General features: G+C 41.6%; 1 protein-coding gene and 1 pseudogene across 2 annotated transcripts in view; both read right to left on the minus strand.

Moving 5' to 3' along the window:
• The window catches only part of LOC110316359 (pregnancy zone protein), a 45,886-nt gene extending 39,174 nt beyond the window's left edge, over positions 1–6,712 (minus strand). For both annotated transcript variants that reach the window (XM_029534871.1, XM_029534870.1), the window contains exons 1-7: positions 6,565–6,712; positions 4,925–5,108; positions 3,813–3,969; positions 3,620–3,672; positions 2,698–2,718; positions 1,991–2,159; positions 1,170–1,254 (exon numbers count right to left, since the gene is read on the minus strand). In XM_029534871.1, coding sequence (XP_029390731.1) covers positions 1,170–1,254; positions 1,991–2,159; positions 2,698–2,718; positions 3,620–3,672; positions 3,813–3,969; positions 4,925–5,108; positions 6,565–6,650 — 755 coding nt within the window. In that variant the 5' untranslated portion in view covers positions 6,651–6,712. The remainder of the gene's footprint in view (positions 1–1,169; positions 1,255–1,990; positions 2,160–2,697; positions 2,719–3,619; positions 3,673–3,812; positions 3,970–4,924; positions 5,109–6,564) is intronic.
• A 2,492-nt stretch (positions 6,713–9,204) lies between these two features.
• On the minus strand, positions 9,205–11,922 carry LOC110316916 (annotated as a pseudogene).
• Positions 11,923–17,297: the final 5,375 nt, after the last annotated feature.

Genomic DNA, 17,297 nt, shown 5'->3' on the forward strand with positions numbered 1-17,297 from the left:
TCTCTCTCTCTCTCTCTCTCTCTCTCCTCCCTCCCTCCCTCCCTCGCTTCCTTTTCTTTCTTTCTTTCTTTTTTTAAACTTTGGAGACAAGGTCTCAATATGTATTCTGGGCTGGCTTAGAACTTGCTACCTATACCAGGCTGATGTATACTCAGAGATCTGCTTGCCTCTGTCTCCTGATTACCAGGATTAAAGGTCACCACATCCAGCTCTTTCTCTCCTTTTAGTTGAGGTTTTGCTATAAGACTGTCCTGTTCACTGGAAAGATGGTAGACAAGAGAGCACCTGCTGCTCTTCCAGAGGACCCAGGTTCAATTCCCAGCACCCACCTGATGGTTCAGAACCATCTGCAACTTCCACGGACTCTGATACCCTTTTCTGGTCTCTGCAGGCACCAGGCATGCATGTGGGAGACAGACACATGTGTGGGCAAAACACCCATACACATAAAATAAGAGTGCTTCCCGCTCTTCCAAACGACCTGAGTTTTGTTCCCAGAACCCGTGTCAGGTGGCTCACAGTTGCCTGCAATTCCAGCTTTAGTGTTTCAGTGGATCTACTACCTCTAGGCTTCTTGGGCATCTGCCCATGTATGTAGCACATATGTACATACCCACATAATTAGTTAAAAAATGATTGTCTCTGATGTCAGATTACCAATGTTATTTTAACTAAAAGAGAAAAGAAAAAGACTATATTTCTAGATATTTTAAAATAACAAGTAAGAAATTGTTTGAAAAAGCAGTAGCTACAAAATAAAAACATGATTTGTAAATAATATCATGATGGCTCAGTCTGTTTCTGCTGAATATGGTGGAAGGGCACCAGGCAAGGGTGGAATTAGTTTCCTGTTTGAGAATGCCCTGTGACCCTTGTTGTGGTAGAGGGTTTGTGACTCTTGCGTTAGATTTGTAACTAGAGTATCTGAAGGTGGGGCCAGGGATTCTAATTTTCATTAAGCTCCTCCTGTAGAGCTGATGTAGCAGTCTTCCCTTAGGCCAGTTGTGAGGTTTTTTTCTTTAGCCTCATGGCCATAGATTTCTGCTGGTATTCCATGTCCAATGCCTGTAAGTGCTGATAAGAAATGCCTTACTAAATATTATTTAAAATACCATCTCAAATAGGATATGGAGACCAAAATAAGATGAAAAAAAAAAAAAGTAACTCACACGCCACAAGCAGTTATAGGAAGTTCCTCTTCCAGGAAAGCCATAGTCTTTGGCATTTTTACTGTCACTTCAAATTTGGGCAAAACTGGAATAGAGGAAAAAAGCAGGTGAGAGTAGGTAGGAGACTCATAAATATTACCAGTGGACTTTATTAGAGGAATCTATGACATAGAATCACACGGAAGGAGTTCTAGTGTCAATACTAGGAAAGAGACACTGTTGTTCATAACTGTGAGCAGTTTGTACATGCCACTTGGTGAAATCGGACTACATTTCCCAGACTCCTCTGATTTTGTGCAAGATTTCAAAGGTGGGTGAAACATCACTGAGTCTGAAGGCCACCCCAGTTAGTTGATGGAACAGTAGGGCCAGTGGGTTCAAGTTTGATGTTTTTCTCCCTCCCCCTCCCCATCTCTCATTTTAACCAAATGCTAGCTCTTCCAACTGACACTCTGGAAGCTGAAGTTGTACACCCCCGCCTCCCTTATGCTCTGACTAGCCCATGCCCACTTCAAAACTTGCTAGTCATGTTCTGTGATTTGCCACTTCCTCCAGTTGAATCCTTCCTTTTCCAAATTCTCCCATAGGTGTGAAAGGTATTTATCTTATCATGTGACTGTCATAGAAGCTCTGGGGAGCTTTGAGAATCATGTTTTATGATTGGTTTCCTGATATCAACTTCTCCCATCTATGTATGCACACAGAGTGAGAACATAAAACATCCCCAACATGCACACACATGTGTATACCACACACAAATACAGAGAAGTAACCTTGAGGATCCCACCATCATAAATGCCTTACACTTGTACAATTCTTACCATATTCCTTCACCTCAAAGTAGTGTTCTATTTTCTTCCTTGAGTCCTTCTGCACTACAACCTTATAGATACCCAGAGCTGGCTCAACAGACAGTGGGAAAGAGAGCTGGTGGAGTCCTCCTGCCAGTTGGATATTTTGCCATTGAAAAATTCGGTTCCTCTTGGGAGTCTATGGAAAGATATTATGAGTTGTGTAAACAATTGAGATATATAATTTGATTAGAGGTCAGCTTATCAGGTAATAATAACACTGGGAGTTTAATAGGCAGTTGGTGAATTAGTGCTAATGTCGTTAACCAACTTAAAACAAACAAACAAACTGTAGACCTGAGTAATGGGCAGTGAGGTCACTAGCGATGGGATCCTTTGACCCCCTACAGCTATGCCACCCCAGATGCTACAGTCATGGCTGTTCTTGGAAGCCAAGCAGGTTAGTACTTAGAAGGGAGACCCTGCATATGTGTGTCACAATGGACTTCCTTCTGATATATATGTCCGTTTTAGCCAGAAACATTTGAAGAGCCACAAAATCACACCATCATAAAGTACTGCAGTCCTTTTCTTTTACTTTCCCAAAGAACATGAGGTAGGCAGAGAAGATAGGATTTGCTTAGTGGAGAGGAAATGGAGTCTGAAAGGAGACACAAGGTCTTGCGGAACTTGTAGGGCATCATCATTCTGGCCGAGATGTGCGGTTTGGTACCTACCTCAATATAAATGAGAGGGAACTGAAAAGAAAAACAAAAAAGCAGTATGAGTGTGCAGTGGAGTTTAAAAAGAGAGCATCTTTGTAAAATTACAGTCTTTAATTTTTACCGAGCGTATTGCTTCCTTTTTCATACAAAGACTTATTTCCTTGTTCCATACCAGTTGTCCTTTTTAATTAGTTCTTTGAGAATTTTGTAAAATGAGTTTGGACCATACACACTCCTCTCACACTCCCTTCTCTACCCACCCACCTTTGTGTCCCCTCTCCCCCATCAGGTCCAATGGTGCTGCACTCATAGACATGGATGTCAGAGACGACCATGACACCAGGTGACAGAGCCTATATCACAGAGGAACAAAGTCATTGTGTTTCTTGTCTAAAGTAGGAGACGTCCTCCATTTGATCCATTACCTTTTCACATGTCTAGTTTGGAACATAAATCTCTTAAGAAGCCATGGCTTTCCTTTTATGGCTAGCAAACATTTGAGGAACTCTAATGATTCTAAGAGAAACCAAATGTGCTTCTGGAAGTGGCTGGAATCTTTTAAGAGGACAATTTCAACTGAATATCTTTTTTTGTTGTTATATTTTAGACAGCATCTTACTATGTGGTCCAGGCAGGCCAGAGCCTTGTGATTCTTCTTCTCAGCTTCCCACCTCCTGGGATTAGAAGCATGCATAACCAGACCCAGGTTTATTTTTAAACGCTTTATCTACTCTAAGAATGCAGTTGGTGAACTGTCTCAACGCTACTATTACATATGCTGCTGGTGTGGACGCTCTCAAGCAGTGTTCTGTGGTAGAGTAAGGTGTCTTTTATATGAGCTCAGGTTTCCTTAAAAAATCAGACTTAGATATTTATTTACTTTTCTCATTGTAAGCAATCATTCTCATTTCTCACCCACCAACAGGAGACTCACCGTTTCATTCAAAGGGCGAAAATTGATGTCCACAGAAACAACTCGGAATTTCACTGAAACAGAGATTTTGCTGTGAGACCTCTCCACAGTGGGAAGCCAAGGCCAGGAGGTCCCATTACTACAGTTTAATCATATCGAACAACACCCCCCCCCTCACCCCCTGAGTTGTGTTTGCCCAGTGAATTCTTTATACCTGTCTGTCCTGGTTTGTATATGGGTTTGTCTGTTTGGACAAAGACTGGGTTCTCAGCTTTTGTTATGTGCATTGACTTCCTCTTTATGAAGTGCTGCGTTGGTCCTTTTATCTCCACAGTAATGAATGCCGAGGCTAAAGGTGAACCTTCTGAGATCTGCAGAAACCCGTAGAGAGTAAGTTTAGAGTCACTTCTGTTTTCTTTGTGAGTCCTTGAGAATTGGTAAGGGGGTGTCAAGGACTCAGTTTCCTGTGACTGTGTAACATGATTTTAGGAGAAAACATTGCAAAACAACAGATCATTCTTCAGTGCAGTCAGGACAGTGAATAAGATGGTGTCCTTAGATTTTCACAGTGAAGTCTTACTTTTAAAAATAATTTTCCTATTCCACCTTCCAAAGCCAGCATCTGCCATCTATCTTACATGAATAATTTGGCTTTTAAGAAGATCAGTATTCAAAGGCTGGAGAGATGGCTCAGCACTGTTTTTGCAGAGGACCTAAATTAGGGTACCACATCCATGTCAGGAGGCTCACAACTGCCCACAGTTCTAGCTCCATGGTGCCCTCTTCTGGCCTCAATGGTTACCTGCACTCATGTGCACATACACAGAGACACAATTTATCTGAAAATAAATCTTAAAGAAGGATCTCAAGGGGCTGGAGAGACAGCTCAGGGGTTAAGAGCACTAACTGTTCTTTCAGAGGTCCTGAGTTCAATTCCCAGCAACCACATGGTGGCTCACAACCATCCGTAGTAGGATCCGATGCCCTCTTCTGGTGTGTCTGAAGACAGCTGCAGTGCACTCATACACATAAAATTGGATAAATCTTTAAAAAAGAGAATCTCAATATTTATATTTGTAAAAGTATAAATATTGTTTACCACAGAAGTTTATTTTAAGGTAAAAATTAAGTCTTTCTTACCACTATGGTAGCCTTCATTAGACCTGTTTGTAAGTATCATAAAGGAGATTAGAAGTGTACTTTATATTCATTATTTTTCCTTAATTTCAATATTTATTTTTGATGAATGAGAATATAACGTTCAACTCGATTCTTCTTCTTCTTCTTTTTTTAACCAGTACTGCACATCCCAGGTGGGACACTGACCGTGAAGGGGCTGCAGTAGAAGGAGTCCTTATCCACGGTCTGGTCTGTGAGGAGCTTCGTGTGCTGCATCCCATACTCCAGAGTTACGCTGAGCATCACAGTCTCATTCACGTGGTTGAGGTTGACACAGGCCTTTTCAGGGACTCCTGCATAGAGATCTGACGGGACCAGCACCACATATTGTCTGCAGGGAAGAGGACCAACCAGGAGGGACTCAGAAGACGTCATAATTGCAATTGTTTTCTAGTATTTTTCATATTGCCATCAATCATAGGGTTCAGGAAGATTGGATTCCCCAGAGGTCAATATAAAACCTAAGATTAGACACTGTTGTGATTCTCTGGAGTTCAGGAAATGTTCACCCACAGAATATTGGAAACATGGGGCAACCAATTCAAGTTATCACCATATAGCAATTTCCTCCAAATCGAAACATTCCTTCCTGGAGGGAGGAGGGAGGTATGGGATACAAGAGGTAAACATTTCTTTTATTAGATATTTTCTTCATTTACATTTCAAATGCTATCCCAAAAGTTCCTGATACCCTCCTCTTGCCCTGCTTCCCAACCCATCCACTCCTACTTCCTGGCCCTGGCATTCCCTTGTACTGGGGCATATGATCTTCACAAGACCAAGGGCCTCTCACAAGAAGTAAATTTTATGAGCTGAGGCTAACAGGATTGATGCAGTCTCTCCATGGTTACAGAGGCAGCAAAAAACTGTTAGAGAGAGGAGAGGAGGCAGAGCTGCTTCTAAGAGATTCCTGGACCAGTCAAGTCACCTGGAGGAGACTCTCCTACCAGCTGAGCTACCTTCAGGTCAAGCAGGGAGTCCCAGGAATGTGCCTTTTAGTGACACAGTTGTCTTTGAATAATTTGCATTTCTGTAAGCAACCCTTGTCTCATTCCTAGAGGTCACTCCACAAACACACTGGTTTACCAAGTTGGACTTTGGAAGGATCACTAATGTTCGTTCCCTATCCTCCAGGCTGGGCAAATGTTTGTGTCAGGTCTCGACTCATACACACACAGACACACACAGACACACACAGACACAGACACACACACAGACACACACAGACACAGACACACACACAGACACACACACACACACAGAGACACACACACACACAGTCCGATGTGACAGCTATGATGTGTCTCAGTTAGAAATTCCAAATTTCCAAACCATGAGCTAATCAGTAGTTTATAACTGGAAGCCTTAATAACCCAACTGCGTGTGGTCTTGGGTTCCGTGTGAGCATTAAAAACCTTATCCTGGAAGCACTAGAAACTAATGTGCAACACATGGGGAGAAGGTGAATTGCTTTTCAATCCAACAACTAGTCCTTCCAAGTGTTTTGACAATAGATTACTGCATAGGAAACCAGGAAGAGACAATATGGTGGGAAGGAAGGAAGGATACAGTAGAATTTTTTGGAAAGAAGAATAGTTTACAGACTGGGCCGTGGTGGCACACACCTTTAATCCCAGCACTTGGGAAGCAGAGGCAGGTGGATTTCTGAGTTCGAGGTCAGCCTGGTCTACAGAGTTAGTTCCAGGACAACCAGGGCTACACAGAGATACCCTGTCTCGAAAAACAAAATAAGACAAACAAACAAACAAACAAAAAGATTAGCTTACGGTTTTGCAGCAGCTGTGGTGGCATCTCTGGGAAGAAGCAGGAACAGTAGAAGAAAGACTGGTGTGGGCAGCTGGCTTCTCCCCATGGTGGAGAGGGGCAGAGAAGAACGGGTCTGAGCCCTCAGCCCCTGAACTCTGATCCTTGTCCAGATCTGCTGGTTTTTATTTTCCCTGAGGGGCAGTGAAAGTAAACTGCCAACCATTTATTTTTGTAACATATTAACTATTAAAAAATCAATTCCAGATCATTTCCAGGACTATCTATGTTCTTTTATCCACTTCTAAGAGTTACCCAAATGTTTGAAAGATGGTGCTTACAGGCTGCCACTAGCTCACATTAATAATACACAGGACTTTAGACATTTTAAAAGAAAAATGAAAGAAACCACATGGTTTGATGAAGTCAATCAATACACCTGTCCATTTTTTTAAAAAAAGGATAATGAATGCAAATATACAATATCAGTCTCCTCTTCGTAACTTGGAGTATTGCATTCACTGAATGACATAATAAAATTTACCACTGAATGTTAGAAAAGGTAACTTTGAAGGTATGTGCTTCATTTTTTTATTTTTAGAAATTGAAAAAAAATAAAGCCAAGTTAGACTTTGGTAGAATCATTACTTTGGTGGGCCATTGCATCCTTATCTGGGGTGAATAGATGTTTGTGTCAGGCCTTCCCAGGAGAAGTGTGACACAACAAGAGTGTGTGTGTCTGAGGGTGCATGTGGGTGTGGCAGTCAGAGATTGTCACCAGGTAAATTCCCTATTTTCCTTCCCTTTCCTCCTTTCCCTCTCCTTCCCCTCCTCTTCTTTCCCTTCCTCCCTCCCCTTCCCCTCCTCCTTCCTCATCTCCTCTTCTTCCCTTTTCCTTCTCTTCTTCCCCTTCTCCTCTTCTTCCTCCTCTTCTTTGGTTTTCGAGATAGGGTTTCTTTGTGTAGCCCTGGATATCCTGGAACTAGCTCTGTAGATGCCTTGAACATATTTTTTGAGGCTCTCACTGATTCTAGAGCTCGCCAATTGGCTAGACTTTTTGGCCAGCAGGCTGTTGGGCCCTTCCTGTCTCTGCCCCACAGGACTGGGACTATGGCCACAGGTGCATACCTGCATGCCTGGCCTTTTTATGTGAGTCCTATGATGCAAACTTAGGTCCTCAGTAAGCCTGAACTACCTCAGCCCAACCTCCACTGTATGAGTTTGGCTTTTAGTTTTGTATGGTTCTCCTTATCTTTGTTTATTATAAAATAAATGACAGTTCATTTGGACTTACACTATATAATACATATTTAATAAATCACTAAAGATTAAGGAAATAAAGAAGATTAATTATTCTCTAAGAAAATAATTCCTATTTAATGAGCAGCCCTGTTTAATTTTTCTGGAATGAAATTAAATATTTTTTAATCAGTATTCATTCATTGTCCTATTTGCTTTTCAAGACAGGAGTGTTAGAATCTACTTTACAGAGTCATGAAAACAAGAAAAATCCCACGATTGCATTAATATAAAATCACTACAAGATTAAAGTTTGTGTCTTTTTGCTGGCTATGATGGTGCATGACTGTGACCCTGGCATTCCTGGGGCTGAGGCAGGAGGACATAACTTTAAGGTTGGCCTGGGAGCAGGAGTGAGATTAAGCTAAGCCTGAGAATTTTATCAACCCTGCCTCAAAATAAATGAAGAGCTGGGTGGGGGCAGGGTTTGGCAGCACATGCCTGTAATCCTAGAAATTGTGTGGCAGAGGCGAGAACAGACCAGTTCAAGACAAGGTTCATGTAGATAGTGAGTTCTAGGCCAGCCAGGAAACCAGAGTGAGGGCCTCTCTCAGATTAAAAGAAAAAGGGGCTGAAATATTACTACTCATTGATCATGTATTTCCTTTCCTGTGGAGGTTTAGGAGAATTTTTATTTGAAAATTCTTTCTTCTTTTTTTTCAGATAGAAATTGTTTCTTTTTAGTTGAGTACTTCGTTTAGACATTCCTCTGTTGGCTTCAACTCTGGAAGCAGCTAGGTCCCCACCTCAATATCACAACTGAGTGATCATGGGCCCCAAAGCAGGGCTCTCAGAACAGCAAAACAAGAAACTGCAAACCCAGCCTCTCCTTTCACTTAGGAAGGACCGGGGGTCACAGGGTCCAATGCCACCCTGCAGCTGTAGGCACTGGAGCCTGGACAGCAAACAGACACTTAGCTGTTGGGAACAAGGCAGCAGCCACATGCACTCCCGAAAGCTCCTGGCCACCAGCCTCTTCCAGTAGGAATGGAACCCCTCCTAAAGGAGTTTGACATCTATTTACTTAATTTCCCAAAGAGGTGTAAGATCTACCAAAAGCAATACAGTGGATCAGAACAGATCAACTTTCTCACGATAACCTCTCCTGAGTGACAACGTTTGGTTGCTGAGAAGCCTCAGCACGTTATTTCAAAGTGGCAAAATCCAGGGCAATCACAGAGTAGAACGTCCAGGAGTGGACTAACGTTTAAGGACAGGTTTATGCGGGACACAGGTGCACACACGCCTTTTTCTTCAGGTCAAGACCCCTGATCATTAAAATAAGTTATTTTGTACATTACAGTGCACAGAGGGAAAGAACTTTCACAAAGGTGACCAAAAGGCATTGTCTACTAAGTCCCATGATGAGTGGCAGCCATGTGGCCTTCAAGAGCTTGCCCCCTGCTCTTTGGCTGCAGAGACCTTAGTGTCAGCTGTCTCCTCCATCAGCTTCACTGGCTTTGCCTCCTCTTCCTCGTCGTCGTCTTGGGGATAGAGGTCCGTGTATTTCTGCATGCACTCTTGCATGGCCCGGAACTGGTCTATACAGTCCGATCCCTTGATATCCTCTGTGCTGTAGTGGAAGCAGGAAAAGGCAGACTTGAACTGCTCCCCACAGGGGCCGTTCCCCCAAGACATGGGCGATTCCAGTTAATATCTCCATTAGGGCAGTATCAACCCGTGCTCTTCATAGGGATCGTTGGGGTCATCAGCCACCAGCTGTGCACTGCTAGGAGTTTCATGGTCTTCTTTGGTCACAAATATGATCTGATCCCTTCCTGATGGCAGTAGGATGTGTTTGTTCCTGATGTTCACAGCTCAGAGAGGCTGCAGGCGCAGCTGCAGTGAATAAATCTTCCTCACCTCTCCTCAGACCTGGTGGGTGTTACCTGCTGAAAATTCTTTCTTTCTTTCTTTCTTTCTTTCTTTCTTTCTTTCTTTCTTTCTTTCTTTCTTTCTTTCTTTCTTTCTTTCTTTCATTTTTTTCTTTTTTCAAGACAGGGTTTCTCCGTGAAGCGTTTGCTGGCCTGGAACTCACTCTGTAGACCAGGCTGGCCTCAAACTCAGAAATCTGCCTGCCTCTGCCTCCCAAGTGCGTCAGCACTGCTCGGTTGAAAATTATTTCTTAATGAAATTACATGCATATTGCATTTGGCTCCCTTGATAAGATTGTATATCTTTGGATAGATATTGAATATTGGTAGTTTGAGACAAATTTTGGACAATCTATTCTTTACCTTTTTGTTTTCTATTCTATTTCCTATTGTGTAGACAGGCGCAATAAGAAAACTTGGTCATCTAAAGAGATAGAAAAAAGGAGAGGCTGTCTAATCATTTACATGTCGTTTAATTATTTACATTTCAAGTTTGGAAGACAGAGATCACATTATGATCTTCGATAAAAATTAATTTTAAAATTTAATTTAGTGCCGGGCAGTGGTGGTGCATGCCTTTAATCCCAGCACTTGGGAGGCAGAGGCAGGTAGATTTCTGAGTTTGAGGCCAGCCTGCGCTACAGAGTGAGTTCCAGAACAGCCAGGGCTACACAGAGAAACCTTGTCTTGTAAAAAAAACCAACAACAACAACAATATTTAATTTAGTATTATCTATGCCATCAATCATTCTTTTGAAAGAAAGGCACTGAAAACCACTCAGTTGCCAAAGAGTCTGGAAATCTATCTGCTGAATCATTTTTACACCAGTTTCCATGAGCTCACACCCAAGGCTCACTAGGACTTAGGAATAGCTACTGACTGCCACTTTCTTAATTAAAGACTCAGTTTTAAGCCCAATATACTTAGCAAATCTGAATAAATGGAAATATCAGCTTATTTATTTTTTGTTGGAACACAAGTATAGACTTTTGATAATATAGCACTTCATGGAATCCTTTCATTTTATCAGAACCATGATCTACAGTTTAGCCTATTATCCATCCATCTATCTATGCCACATCTCCTAATAATCTAGATTTAAGTTGAGTACTTATTAAATTAGTTTTTCTTTTAATGAACTTACTGTACTCTTGTAATTCTCAGTTCTAGGGTAAGCAATCAGGGTGAGGTCCTACTGTCTACAAATGTAAGACATCTCACCTAGAGTTTCCTCCCACACTCTCTGATTTTCTACTGTGTAGTTCTCAGCAGCAAATGGATGCCAGTTGGAAAAGGCAAAAGATGGACTTTTAAGCAAAAATAATCATTTAGACACAACTACAGGAAATTTCAGAATGAACCAGAAGAACTATTTCTAATGTCATGATTTTCTCATACCAGAAGTAAATTTGAGTAAAATGGGTATTGGAAGCTTAAGTCAAACTGAAGATTCCTTGATTATAAGAGTTTCCACATATACTGATGTTTTAAATTGCCTTTTTGTAAGAAACTAGAATGAAGGTCTTCACTCGAGGGCACATGTAAAATACATGGACAATGGGAAGAGGTCTTCACATACTGAAATAACTCTTAAGTCATGCCTAGGGCAGTGTAGCTGCAACAATCATAAGCTTATGTACACAATTTCAAGGGTTCCAGAAATGATGTTGAAACAGGCCGAGGCCAAAGTTGAATTTGCGTGGGAGATTTTTGGCAAATGTCAAACATAAACCTTGTAGAGTCAGGGAGATAGCTCAGCAGACCAAGACTTGTGTCCAAACCCTGATGACTTGATTTTGAGCCTCAGATCACATAGTAAGAGGTAAAGTAATCCTTGTGCTCTGATCTCCATGTGGGCACAATGGCAAGTGCCCGACCCCATAAAATAAACAAGTATGTGTGTAAAATGATAAACCCGGTGGCATTTCAACAACTAGCATGCATTTATCAAGATTAACAAGTCTATACTCTACTAACCATCAAAACTTCAACGACAATGGCCAAAAGAGGCTGTTGTAAATAAAAAGCAAAACTGTGGCTGAACCACAGTATTAAATATTTACACCAGTAAGGTTTGGAGGTGTTTTTTTTTTTTTAATTGCTGATAATTGTGGTATGCTAATTAGACAACAGATTTTTGAAATTAGCAAATAAAACTACTTAAAAAAAAAAAAAACCTCATGGAAAACATCATTACCTTTGGACATAGTTCTAAGCCAATGTCATTTCCCGAGAAGTGTGTTTGCTGAGGGTTGAGCAATTGTGAGTGGGCTGAGAATGACTGTGACCTCCCCGTTTTCATGTGTACACTGGGGGAGCTGCATTTTGAACTATTGAGGCAGAAATCTGAGCTATATTTGCGCATATTGAGACAGAGACGGAAGCTCATATGAGTACACGTGGCTTTAGAAATGAGGGTTCTAGGGAAAGACAGAAGTGGGACGACTCATCGAGATAGCCCAGCTAGCGCTGAAACTGGGCGAGCTTGTTCTGGCAGAGAATAGAATGGAAAAGGGGAGGATTACACAGCCCTCAGTGTATGCTCCTGAGTAGACTCTGGGAGGGAGGAAGGAAAACAGAAAAAAGGACATAAGGAATGCATGCATGATTCTTACATGCTTTATGCCGTACAGAATCAGCACTCAGAGATCAAGTCGGGGGTCGTCAGGGAGACACTGTTCACCCATTCTGTCTTTCTTTTTTCAAGATCTCAGTGGCACTCCCTGTCTCCAGGACACTTGATGAAAATGTTCTTGTAGAAAATTAGCCTTCGAACTGGAGTAAGATGGTTTAGTCTGCATTTCTCTGATGGCCAAGGATGCTGCATATGGAAAGAAAATGTTTCTCAACTATTTTTTATTTTATCTTTTAAGAACTTTATGTTTAGATCCACACCAAAATTTTGAATGGGTTGTTTGTTTTCTTGGTGTTTACTTTTTCTTGTGTTCTTTGCATGTTCTAAATAATAACTCCCTGTCAGATATAGCTTCTAAAGGTTTCATTTTTCCTGTTTAGTAGCCCCCCTCTTCACTCAGATGGTGGTGTCCTTTGTTGTTCAGAAACTTTTTAGTTTCATTGGGTCCCATTTATCATTTGTTGGTCTAAATGTCGATGCTTCCAGGGTCCATATGGATCAAGAACCTCAACATAAGACCTGGAACCTCAATTCTAATTAACATAGAAGATAGGAGATACACTTGAACTCACTGGTACAGGAAATGGCTTCCTGGACAAGACTGGTACAAAACGGAGGACTCTGTTTTCTTAGTGAACTTTTTCTTCTCTGACTGTTCTGGGAAGCCCAACCCGTACTCTACCTGGGGAATGTCACGTAATCCCTGGCGAAATTACAGGTTCAACTTCCTGGAACACTTCTCTGTACAAATAAGGTATCTCCAACACCTTAAGCCTCAGCAATGGAAACTTCATTTTAAGAACCTTTTCCAGTCTCTAAGGTTCACCCCAAATAAAGTGTATGTGTACAAGCCGGAATTAAGTAAAGTTGGGTGTGCAGTGGCATCTGGACACCCTGAGAGGGAGGACACAGAAGACTCTGAATCAAAGCTGGACCCAGCATTCATCCCACCCTGGCCCCCTTAGATTTGTAACCATATTATAATGCAAAATGCATTCAGTCCAACGTCAAAAGTCCTCATAGTCTATGACAGTCTCAGCACTTTAGAAGTCCAAAGTTCAAAGTCTCTGAGACCCATGGCAATCTCTCAGCTGTAACTCTCTGCAAAATCAAAATAAAAAAGCAGATCCCTTACTTCCAACAGACAGTGGCACAGGGCATGCATTGCTATTTCAAAAGGAAGGAAAGGGAACATAATTAGGAAATACTGGACCAAAGCAAGACCTGAAACCAGCAGGGCAAACTCCGAATTCTGAATCTCCATGTCTGATGTCAAAGTGCTCTTCAGATCCCCAAGTCCTTTGAGCTTCGTAAACTGCAACATCTCTCTCTTGGGCTGTATGTAGCTTCTTTTGGCAGGTATTTCATGACTCTGGCATCTCCAACATATTGGACTCTCCAAAGAAATCTAGGCTTCAGCTTAACAGCTTCACAAAGTGACCTCTCTGGGCCTTCATGCAGAGACAACCTTGACACATACCTGGTCTCAGTGGCTTTTCTTAGCTGAGGAGAGAGATTCCACAACCCCTTTCTTGACTTTAAAGCCAAACCACTTCTGGCAAACTCTGGCTGAAACTACCAAGTTCTGCTGCTTGCTAGGGCTGGAACGTGGCACCCTCCCTGAATTAAATTCGCACCAAGGAATATTTATTGATGGTTGTTGTGGTGGTTTGAATATTCTTGGCTCACAGATACTCACACACACACTCATACACACACACACACACACACACACACACACACACACACACTCATACACACACACACACACTCATACACACACTCATACACACACTCACACATACACACACACACTCAGAGGGAGAGAGGGAGGGAGAGAGAGGCAGGGGACAGCACCTGGAACACCTGGTGTGACTAGGGGGTGTGGCCTTGTTGGAGGAAGTGTGCCACTTTGGGGGTAGGCTCTGAGTCCTCCTCCTAGCTGCCCATGAGATAATCTTCTCCTGTTTGCCTTTAGAACAACATGTAGAACTCTCAGCTCCTCAAGCACCATGCCTGCCTGGATGCTGCTGTGTTTCTGGCCTTGATGATAATGGACTTAACCTCTGAACCTGTAAACCAGCTCCAATTAAATGTTGTTCTGTATAAGAATTGCCTCTTCTCAGCAATGGAAATCCTAACTAAGACAGTTGTGTTGACTAGTTTTTATGTCAGCTTGACAAAAGCTAGAGTTATCTGAAAGGAAGGAACCTTAATTGAGAAAATGCCTCCAAAAGATCTGGCTACAGAGCATTTTCTAAATTAGTGATTGATGGGGGAGGGCCTAATCCCTTGTGGGCGATGCTATTCTTGGTCTGGTGGTCCTGGGTTCTATAGGAAAGCAGGCTGAACAAACCACGATGAGCAAGCCAGTAAGCATCACCCCTCCATGACCTTCAGGTGCATCAGCTCCTGCCTTCAGGTTCCTGAAGACATCCTTGGAGCTATCTCTACCACCTGCAGGCAGCCCCGCAGCCTTGACATCTCTTCTTTCCGCAGCTGCTCTGAATCTCTTCACCCTCCAGGAATTGTTTATTCCTTTTTTATATTGTCGAGTAGGTTATGTGACTTTTCTATTTTCCTCCTGAAGGTCATGAGCCTTCCTTTCTATCTTGAAAGGAATGTGTTAGTTTGGAGGAAGAAAATGCCATGTAATACATTGTCTTAAAGTTTTCATTGTACATGTCTTTTACTCTTTTGGTTAGATTTGTTCATATGTATGTATATATACATATATGTATACACACACACACATCCACTCTACTATGTAGGTAACATTTCCTCAAAATTATTGTGGTCCTTCAGATTCTTCTCAATAACTGTAGTCAGGTGGTCATGGTAGAACAACCAGTCAGGTACCTACCTTTCTACCTACCTAAAACTCTACAATGAGTTACAGGGTGAAAGCTAAAGTCCTAGTGATGACCCTCAGTCCCCTTCCTGGTCTGGCATCTGGTGCCCAACCTTGATTTCTTCTGCTGCTCTAATCACACTTAGTTACTCCTCCTTGATCATACAGCATGCCTCTACTTTATGAGTGTGTTTCTTTCCCTTGCTGATCTTACAACAGGAATGGTCTTTCTTGAGATATCCATAATATGAACTCCCTTTCCTACCTCAGGCCTTTGCCTAAATGCCATTGCTGCATGAGATTATCCTTAAAGCCATATTTCATTTTTCAGTCTTTCCTGCTCCTGACTCGTGTTCTTCTGACCCTTCTCTACACTTTATAGCTCCTATGACCTTTATCACCTTCCCATTGCTCATATTCTGCTTATCTATTGTGTCTGCATATGTAGCCAATCAGAAGGTAAGACCACAAGGATGACTATTTCTGTGCTTTGCTCAATGTTATTCCCTAAGCACCAAGGGAGTGTCAGCAAATGTCAACACTCAAGCCTAGGACTCTGTTCTAGGTCAACATGACATGGTAGACAAACGCAGGGAGCCCTCCATCAGTCTATCAGAAGGCAGATCAACAACTGGTAGTTGTCTATTGTCATCAGCATGCCCTTCTTCCTTGCCTATAATTTGAGAAACCATCTTATTATCTATCTAATGTAACTACTGAATAGACAAATAAACTGAGAGTTGATCATTTGTTTAGAAAAAAAAGAAGTTTCCTATAAACATATCAAAACAACAGAGAAGCAAAATGTCTCAGTGTTATGTTATTAGGGGTATGTTTTCCTTGACTACTCAGCCAGACTGTGTGTGTTTGTGTAGTTTATTTTTATTTTATTTTAATATTTTTAGTAGTGCTGATGACCTGTTTACATGTTTGAATTGCTGTGTTTGATAATTTAGAAGAACAGAATCTTAACTAAATGATGCAAGCCTGGTCACCCACATAGGTGGAGGCAAGTGCTCACTGCGATGTCAATCAATAATTGGGTTATTGGTTAAATGTGCTTAGGTACTATGAACATGCTCCCCTGAACAGAGGAACTACATGAATGAACACATCTAACTACCCCAGTGCTTTATAATTTCAAATTTTGTTGTATTTTGATAGTTTAGGGCAGCATTCCTCAACCTGTGAATCAAGACTCCTTTGCAGAGGGTCTGAATGGCCTTTTCATACAGGTCGCCCAAGGCGATTGGGAAATACAGATATTTACATTATGATTCATAACAGTAGCAGAATTACAGTTATGAAGTAGTGATGAAATAATTTTATGGTTGGGGGTCACCACAGCATGAGGAACTGTACTAAAGGGTCACAGCATCAGGAAGGTCTAGGAGATCTTGGTTCCAAATCCTTTAACTGCATGACTGGAGAATGTGTGGGTTGCCTTTTCCTGTTTGTAAAAGAACCTTAGTAAATCCAGAAGCCTGTGTTAAAGCTGATATAGAAACTTTTCATTTCTATCATTTTTTTCAGGTCCTTCCCACTTTTCTTTCCTCAATGTAAATTAATTACCACAGCAAGTATTGCTCTTCAGTGACAAGATTGAAGCAGTACTGTGTATATATATATATATATATATATATATATATATATATATATATATTAGAAATTTTAAATGGGCACCTTTTGAATTTAATTTATTTTTTAATACATTATTTCATTTATTTACATTCCAAATGTTGCCCCGCTTCCTGGTACCCCCTCCTGAAGTTCTTTATCCCATCCTTCCTCTCCTTTGCCCCTGAAAGTGTGTTCCCCACTCCCCACCCCCACCATCACCTTGCCACCCCTCCCCCAAGCCTCTTCCCTCCCTGGGGCATCAAATCTCTACAGGATTAGGCACATCTTTTCCCACTGATTTTTAAAAAAAATATATTTATTTATTATATGCATATAAGTACACTGTAGCTGTCCTCAGACACACCAGAAGAGAGCATTGGAATCCATTACAGATGGTTGTGAGCCACCATGTGGTTGCTGGGAATTGAACTCAGGACCTCGGTAAGGGCAGTAAGAGCTCTTTTTTTTTTTTTTTT

This window comes from Mus pahari, chromosome 2 (genome assembly GCF_900095145.1).
Source record: "Mus pahari chromosome 2, PAHARI_EIJ_v1.1, whole genome shotgun sequence".
NCBI classification, from domain to species: Eukaryota; Metazoa; Chordata; class Mammalia; order Rodentia; family Muridae; genus Mus; species Mus pahari.